The sequence below is a fragment of the Anopheles aquasalis genome, chromosome 3 (genome assembly GCF_943734665.1).
Source record: "Anopheles aquasalis chromosome 3, idAnoAquaMG_Q_19, whole genome shotgun sequence".
NCBI lineage: Eukaryota > Metazoa > Arthropoda > Insecta > Diptera > Culicidae > Anopheles > Anopheles aquasalis.
This window is the reverse complement of record NC_064878.1, coordinates 49,790,269-49,798,548: the sequence shown is the minus strand read 5'-3', so window position 1 is coordinate 49,798,548 and position 8,280 is coordinate 49,790,269. Positions and strand designations below refer to the sequence as shown.

At 48.3% G+C, this 8,280-nt stretch overlaps 2 protein-coding genes across 2 annotated transcripts in view; both read left to right on the top strand.

Annotated features, from left to right (window-relative positions):
- Positions 1 to 1,009, top strand: part of LOC126574753 (uncharacterized) — a 12,889-nt gene extending 11,880 nt beyond the window's left edge. The window contains exon 7 of the mRNA XM_050235105.1: positions 1 to 1,009. This exon is cut by the window's left edge and continues 1,478 nt beyond it. The gene's annotated coding sequence lies outside the window, so the exon portion shown is untranslated.
- Positions 1,010 to 1,853: 844 nt separating this feature from the next.
- LOC126576115 (uncharacterized) lies at positions 1,854 to 7,703 on the top strand. The gene is made up of 9 exons (XM_050237229.1): positions 1,854 to 2,123; positions 3,168 to 3,214; positions 3,290 to 3,462; positions 3,539 to 4,076; positions 4,141 to 4,470; positions 4,536 to 4,786; positions 4,850 to 5,311; positions 5,370 to 6,731; positions 6,806 to 7,703. Exons 1-9 carry the CDS (start codon positions 2,074 to 2,076, stop codon positions 7,463 to 7,465), a joined length of 3,873 nt encoding a protein of 1,290 aa, XP_050093186.1. The 5' UTR covers positions 1,854 to 2,073; the 3' UTR covers positions 7,466 to 7,703.
- The last annotated feature ends 577 nt before the right edge of the window (positions 7,704 to 8,280 follow it).

Sequence of the window (8,280 nt, the reverse complement as noted above, 5' to 3'; positions counted from 1 at the left end):
AGCTCATAGGATTAGTGTACCACTAAGTCAATACTCGAACCACTGCTGCTGTCTGTGCTCGGTGATGTGTGTTCCGTAGCTTCTTTTGTTCCGTATTCCACCGTAGACCATCGAAACCAACGTTGGTTAAGTGGAATTTGATAATTTATTTGATTTATTTGATACAACCGATACACATATACACTGGTCCGAGATGCTATTGCAAACGGAGGTGATTTAAACAGAAAACAGATACATTTTAACTGCCCGTCAGAACCTCAATATCATAGATAAACTAATTCTCGCAGTAGCTGCCATGTCGTCCAGGAATGCCGGTTCTAGTGAGTGAATGTTTGGACGTTGCCGTTTAACGGTGTGGTCGTCCACACTCATCGCCAACATCTCGCCGTCGTGATCGCTGGAATGAGGCAGTAATCCGTGTACCAGACAGACAGAAGCAGGGTTGAAAGGGCTGGTTCCTTTTGTTTTAAGAGTCAGCTCACAATGTCAAAGTCATCGATAATTATTCCGTACCATTTCGTAACCGTACCGATTAAGCACAACTGATAAGACGTTATCGTTTAGTTTCTCTCTCTCTTTTGTTTGAAGTACCAGTGTTAAGATAATAATGAAGCGAAGGGAAAAAGAAGAGCATCAGATTAGGTCAGATCGAGCGTTCGATCGAACAGATCGCGCCATCAGCACTGCAACCGTTGTGTAGCGTTGAAGCAAGCAGATTGTCAAAGTAATAAGGGAAAGGAATTGCAGTTCGAAAGCATTTTAGCAGCGTCAGCTCATTTTTACTCTGCTGTGGCAAAGCAGAAACAGAATTGTAAAGCCACGCGCGCGCTGGATGCGGTACTGCCCTCGGTATTCGCACGGTCCGGTGCGTTGCATTTTTATGGGTGAAGAAAAAAGGGCAAACGGAGGAACAATGATGTGGTTACATTAGTAAGAGAATGTATGAACACCTTTTTGCATGTGAAAAATAAAAATTCAACAAACCGAACCAAGTGGAGTCGCCAGGTGGTTTGGTAGATGGAAAAATATAATAAAAAGGTGTCTTTCATGTGTTTCGATCATTCCTATACTCATTGCCGCTTGATGACCATATTTTGCACTAGGGTTGGCAGAATTCAGATAAAATACAGTCTCTTTTCCCTAGGCCGCTACTCCGTAATCGCTTCTGGTTCTATTGATTTCAATTTTTTACTTCCTTATTTCTCAAAATAGGCTTGAACGACAGTTGTAATTGAATAAGGCCTTTGTTAACTTTTTTTACATGATTTTTGCAATTTATTTTAAATTAACATTCTTATACTTCACTTATCCGATTTTCCAAGGAATCTTCATGATTAACTCAACTAATTAAAATTATAAGAGTCTGAAATAATAACCAACAGTCAACTTTCAATTGTACATTAAATCAAACTACTCATCAGCTTTCCCAAACCATGACGGCAACGATAATCCAAATTAATTTTCTCCTCCGTAATGTGTATCATCATATCACTAAAATTAAAATTAAAATCATTCCGAATGTGCCCATTTCACGGATGATGCTCTCAATAATATGCTGTCAAACGGCCCGATAACAGCTATCATCCCATCATATCACTCCGGCCACGGTATAAGCACGTTGCTCGTTTGATCGTAAATGCACCCAACGGGGATCAGCTGATAATAGTAGCGTGCACCCGTCAGCCGTTGCCGCGGTAACCGGTTATCGTGGGCCGCGGCCAAATTAAAAGGCGAGTAAAACAACCAGCACTCGACGCTTGACACCATCCTTGTGTTCGTGCCCGCAGAGACCGCGGAGATCGCACGCATCGAGCTCGCGAATCCGATTCGGCGAATTCACTCGCTCACGATAAGTCGTAGTGAGAGGGCGCTGGCGCTTCGTCTTAATCTTTTACCTTTTGGTTCGAATCTGGATCTTCCCGTGCTTCGGTTTGTGTGTTTTGGTTCTGGTACTGCTAACCGTTTGTGACCTTGAATTTTACGCAGATAAACGCTTTGTTGAACGCTGTTCGTGTATTCAAGAGTAGTTTTTCTGCTATAATTGTGATAAAGTGGTAGCAGTGCTTGATCGCGATGCTGTCGACAATTGGAAGCTATATTTGGGGCAGCTCTGAAGCCGAAAGGTAAGAACGGAACTGGAAGAAGATTCTTATTTCTCTCTCTCTCGCTCTGTCTCGCTCCGTGCCATTTGGTTTGCCAAATTCCAGTTTCGAAATCTGTGGACTTTTCAATCAATCTTCATCAATCGAATTGAATTCTACTGATCGTTAACATGCTGACTAACTGGAAAAACTTTTTGGATTAAGCAAAGTGCCATACTGTTTGTCATTAAACACCACGCCATCTCTATTGCTCTTGCCGTGACCCTTGCGGACAGATTTAATCCCCGCCTGCTGCTGTTGCTGGTGGTAACCGGGGCCACGGCATCATCATCGGCCTCTGAACCGGTTCTGCTTCAAGTCCATTCTTTATGGTGTTGATCGATGGGTTAAGTCTTGCAAAAAAAATCGCTGCTATGACCGCAATGACCATTCCACAACTGAAACGATTATGTAGTGGTTCAACGGGTTCTCACACCGTGTTCAGTTTCACGCTCCGTTGTCCACGCCCCATACCTGCGGTGGCCGGTTGGAATTATCGCGTTTGGGTCATAAAAAGTTCGCTCGCATTGTATTGTTTGTGTATTTTCGTTTTTATTTTGCTACCCTTCACACCTACACTGTGGGTGTAATGGTGTGTAGAAGTAGCCAACAAGGTTTAAACGCTGAGCTACTTCCAATGGCGACGCATTTCGAATTTGTAAATTCAAATCAGGTGCACACCACGATGTACAAAGCATCCGATTGGTTTGCATCCGATGCGTCAGCGTACACGTACATCGCAAGTGCCTCTCAAAGCGCGTGCCACTTGTCTCGTATCTCGACATTCCAACGATCGTTTCAAACGATAGTCGGTCGGAGCACGTCTTCACAGCGAGGGATAAGAGCCTTCCGGGGAGTGTTTTGAGAAACATCCGTCATGGGTCGTGTATGCATCACAAATCATATTTAATGCATTTTTTTGCAACACCTGAGCACACAACCATCGTAGGGAAACAACATCCCGTGCACATTAGAAGCGTTGAAATGAGTAAATAATTATATGTTTCGCTCCATTCCCATTTGCAGTCCAGTGACGGAAGTTACATTTACGATCAATGGGAAAAGCTATACCGGTAAGTCGCAGTAGTGGTTAATGATGTTAATCTATCTGAGATGAGGCATGTAATTTCCACGATCTTCACCTGCAGCGAACCCTAAAACGGTCCCCGTCGGTACTTCGCTCAATAGCTTCATCCGCAACCATGCGCACCTGACCGGCACGAAGTTCATGTGTCTCGAGGGAGGCTGTGGTGCGTGCATCGTGAACCTGACCGGTGTCCATGCGGTCACGAAGGAGAAGAAAACATGGGCAGCCAATTCGGTACGTTCGGTTGGCATCGCATCTCCTTGTGCGCTTGGTTATTATTAATTCGGTCTGTGACTGTCTTGTCTTTCAGTGTCTGTTTCCGGTGTACGCCTGCCATGGGCTGGACGTACTGACGGTCGAAGGTATCGGCAACAAGAAGGATGGCTACCATCCGATTCAGCAACGGTTGGCTCATTTCAACGGAACGCAGTGCGGTTACTGTTCTCCCGGGATGGTGATGAATTTTTACAGTCTGCTCGAGGCCAACCATGGTGCGGTTTCGATGGAGGACGTCGAGAATGCGTTCGGTGGTAACATCTGTCGCTGCACCGGTTACCGACCGATTCTGGACGCGTTCAAATCATTGGCGGTGGATGCAGATGAGCGACTGCTCGACGCTTGCCAGGACATCGAGGAGCTACCGGCGAAGACTTGTCCGAAGTCAGGCGGTCCTTGTAGTGGCAAGTGTCCATCGGCGACGACGGCGACTGCCGCGAAGCTCCCGGTACGAATGCTTTTCGACGGTGAACAGGAATGGCACAAGGTGTCCCAAGTGAGCGACATTTTTGCGATCTTTGAAACGATCGGCAACAAACCTTACATGCTGGTAGCCGGGAATACAGCTCATGGTAAGCCACGGATAGTTGCCGATTGTTACTATTGTTTTCCTCATTTAAATCGCTTCACTTTCAGGTGTGTATCGCCGTAGCAACACGCTGCAGGTGTTTATCGACATTAATTCCGTGGAGGAACTGCATTCCCACAAGCAGGACGCCAATTCGCTCGTCGTCGGAGCCAATGTTTCGTTGACCGAGTTTATGCAACTTCTCGATACGGCCTCCAACACGAATCCCAGCTTTTCGTACTGCAAGGAGCTCGAGAAGCACATCGATCTGATCGCGAATGTACCAGTTCGAAGCGCTGGCACGATTGCCGGTAATCTGAGCATCAAGAATCAGCACCACGAGTTCCCGTCCGATTTGTATCTAATGCTGGAGGCCGCTGGGGCTCAGCTGACGATCGGTATGTGCCTTGATGCGATCGGTATTCAAGTACCCTGTGTCTTATCAGCGTTCCGTTTTTTTCAGTTGAAGCAGGTGGCAAAAGCACAACCGTTTCGCCGGCTGACTTTGTGCGGATGGATATGCAGAAGAAGGTCCTCCAGTCGGTCACTCTCCGCGCGCTCGATGCGAATCAGTATGTCTACCGGTCGTTCAAGATTATGCCACGGTCACAAAATGCACACGCCTACGTTAATGGTGCCTTTCTTGCCAAGATGGCCGAGGACAAGGTGACTGTCGAATCGATAAGCATTTGCTTCGGTGGAATCAATCCCGAGGTAAGCATAGCAACGAGCTCGCGTAGTTCCAGTTTTAGCGCTAATCTCCTCTGTCATTTCCAGTTCACGCATGCCACCGGAACGGAAGCGTTGTTGGCTGGTAGGAATCTGTTCGATGCACAGACAATTCAAGCAGCCATGGCACAGCTGGGCTCGGAACTGAACCCAGACTGGGTACTACCGGATGCGTCCAGCGAGTACCGCATGAACCTGGCTATGGCACTGTTCTACAAGTTCCTGCTGGCCGTTGCACCCGAGGGAACCGTTCTGGTTAAACCATCGTACCGTTCCGGAGGCTTGGTACTCGAACGCCCGCTTTCATCCGGTCTGCAGACGTTCGATACGTACGAGCGCAATTGGCCACTGACGAAGAACATTCCCAAGATCGAAGCCCTGGCACAGACGTCCGGTGAGGCCAAGTTTGTAAACGATCTTCCACCGCTGCCGGGTGAACTGTACGCTGCGTTCGTGGTTGCTACGCGGCCGCACATGCGCATCGGTAAAATTGATGCCACCGATGCCCTGGTAAGACCTCGCCGCCGTCACCATTCCGTCTAACGTTAACCGGCTTTCCATCTTCCAGAAATACCCTGGCGTGGTTGCTTTCTACTCGGCCAAGGACATTCCCGGGACGAACAACTTTATGCCCGCGAACCTCGGCAATCAGGAGGTGGAAGAGATCTTCTGCAGCGGTGAGGTGCTGTTCCATGGCCAACCGGTCGGTGTGATCGTGGCCGATACGCTCGAGAAAGCGAACCATGCGGCCACACTCGTGAACATCGTCTACGAGAAGCTCAGCCCGAAACCAATCTTCCCAACGCTCAAATCCTTGGTGGAAAATCAATCAAAGGCACGCATCTTCGATGAACCATCGGCCACCAAGCGTGGCTCGGGATATCGAATGAATGTGACAGCAGCAAAAAAAGTCTCAGGACGGTTCGAGATGGCTGGTCAGTATCACTACACGATGGAAACCCAAACCTGTGTCTGCGTACCGATCGAAGATGGGATGGATGTGCACAGTTCGACGCAGTGGGTCGATCTGTGTCAGGTAGCGATCGCTTCGATGTTGAAAGTGCCCGAGAACAGCCTAAACTTTACGGTGCGCCGTCTGGGTGGTGGTTATGGATCGAAGATTTCTCGTGCCGCTCAGATCGCGTGTGCTTGCGCTTTGGCGGCCCATCTGCAGAACCGCCCGGTACGGTTTGTGCTTACGATCGAGACGAACATGGGCTCGATCGGTAAGCGGTACGGGTGCATCAGTGACTATGAGGTGGATGTCGAAAGCAATGGCCGTTTCGTGAAGCTCTCCAACAACTACATGCAGGATTACGGTGCATCGCTGAACGAGGTGGTTGGTGGGGCGACGACGGAGTTTTTCAAAAACTGTTACGACACCAGCACGTGGAAGATCGTTGGGAAGGCAGCCAGGACGGATGCTCCGTCGAATACGTGGTGCCGCGCTCCGGGTACCACCGAGGGAATCGCCATGATTGAGAACATCATGGAGCACGTGGCTTGGGAGACGGGAATGGATCCGCTCGAGGTTCGGCTCGCCAACATGCCGCAGGATAGCAAAATGCGTGAGCTGTTGCCCCAGTTTCGGCAGGAGGTTGAGTTCGAGCAGCGTAAAGCGGCGATCGAACAGTTTAACGGTGAGAATCGCTGGCGCAAACGTGGCATAGCGATCTCGGTGATGCGCTATCCGTTGGATTACTTTGGGGCACTGCATGCGCTGGTCAGTATCTACGCCGGCGATGGTTCAGTGTCGGTGACGCACGGTGGCATCGAGATGGGCCAGGGTATGAACACCAAGGCAGCGCAGGTCGCGGCGTACGTTCTTGGCTTGCCGATCGAGAAGATTTCGATAAAACCGAGCAGCAGCGTCACCTCACCGAATGCCATAGTAACGGGAGGCAGCATGACCAGTGAAGCTGTTTGCTATGTAAGTTCATTTCTCCCTCAACCCACTCCCAAAAGCCACCCCAAATAATGCTAATTCTTCTCCCCACTTTCCAGGCCGTCAAGAAGGCGTGTGAGATATTGCTGGAACGCATCAAACCAGTGCGCGATGCCCACAAGGACGCACCATGGGAAACCGTGACGCAGCTTTGCTACGCAGAAAATGTGGATCTCTGTGCCACCTATCAGTTCAAGGCGTCGGAGCTGAAACCGTACATCATCTGGGGGTTGAGCTGTGCGGAGACGGAGATTGATGTGCTGACCGGAAATGTGCAGCTGCGGCGTGTCGATATCCTCGAAGATACGGGTGAAAGTATGAGCCCCGGGGTCGATGTTGGTCAAATCGAGGGTGCATTCATCATGGGTGTCGGTTATTGGCTAACGGAGGCGCTCGTTTACGATGCGCAAGATGGTGCGCTGCTTACCAATCGTACCTGGACGTACAAACCACCGGGCGCTAAGGACATTCCGGTCGATTTCCGTATTCGGTTTCTGCAGAAAAGCTCCAATCCGGCCGGTGTGCTCCGCTCGAAGGCAACCGGTGAGCCGGCATTAAACATGTCGATCGTGGTACTGTTTGCCCTGAGGAATGCACTTCGTGCGGCACGGAAGGATGCTGGTTTGGCGGATGATTGGTTGCCGATGGGCACGGCCTCTACACCGGATCAGGTGTACATGCTGGCCGGGAACTCTATCGAGCAGTACAAATTGAACTAACGCGGCACGATAATCTAACTTTCATTCTTCATATTCTGCAGGTGCTGGTTTCACGTTTAAGTTAAGGCACTCCATGTTGGTACAATTTAGTTAAGTGGACCATTCATATGAAATCGAGTCGATCTTGATAGCATCACAAACCTCGAAAGATGTAAAAGAGTCAGAAGAAATTCTTGGTAAATGTATTGTTTTTTTTTATCGAATATCGAATAAACAGACACGTGGTGCTTTACACTTATTGTTGGTTAGTTGGTTCATATTCAATGGTAAAGTGGCTGTGCAATGAAATGGCCCGTTTATTCCAGGTGAGACCACACGCGCCTTGTAAGTATAGGTAAGCAAACAAAAAAAACGTCCCTGCCCTCATCAATGCACGTGAAAATTTCGCATTTTTTCATCGCTTCCAACCAAGATTTGGAAACGAAAGAAAAATACGAATTCCTGATGGATTGCTGGTGGACTTTAAGTAAAAAAAAAAACTATAGATCGTTGCTTGTATCATAGCTTTAATGAAGAAAATCCTTCTCAAAATTGTGCTTCCCTCTCTGGATCCCAAAAGGTTCTGCTGCTCGTAGCGGCGATGATAGCAAATCAAAGCGTGCAGCTTTACAGCAAGACCACTTGGTGACATGTTCTTGTATGGTGCGATTAACATTTAACAAGCAACAAACATAACATGAACGTGCTATAAGATTGAGCAAAACAAAATAAAAATGATTCTCAATTCTATCTCAATCTTTGGCGAAAAGAAACATCCACAATAGAGCTTTCACACAACAAAGAACAACATGTGCAGAACCTGATATCATATGGTT

Coding starts and splice junctions, on each gene's coding strand:
- LOC126576115 (XM_050237229.1), top strand. CDS start 2,074: ATGCTGTCGACAATTGGAAGCTATATTTGGGGCAGCTCTGAAGCCGAA. Junction 4,471..4,535: donor TGGGGCTCAGCTGACGATCG/GTATGTGCCTTG, acceptor CGTTTTTTTCAG/TTGAAGCAGGTGGCAAAAGC. Junction 5,312..5,369: donor TTGATGCCACCGATGCCCTG/GTAAGACCTCGC, acceptor TCCATCTTCCAG/AAATACCCTGGCGTGGTTGC.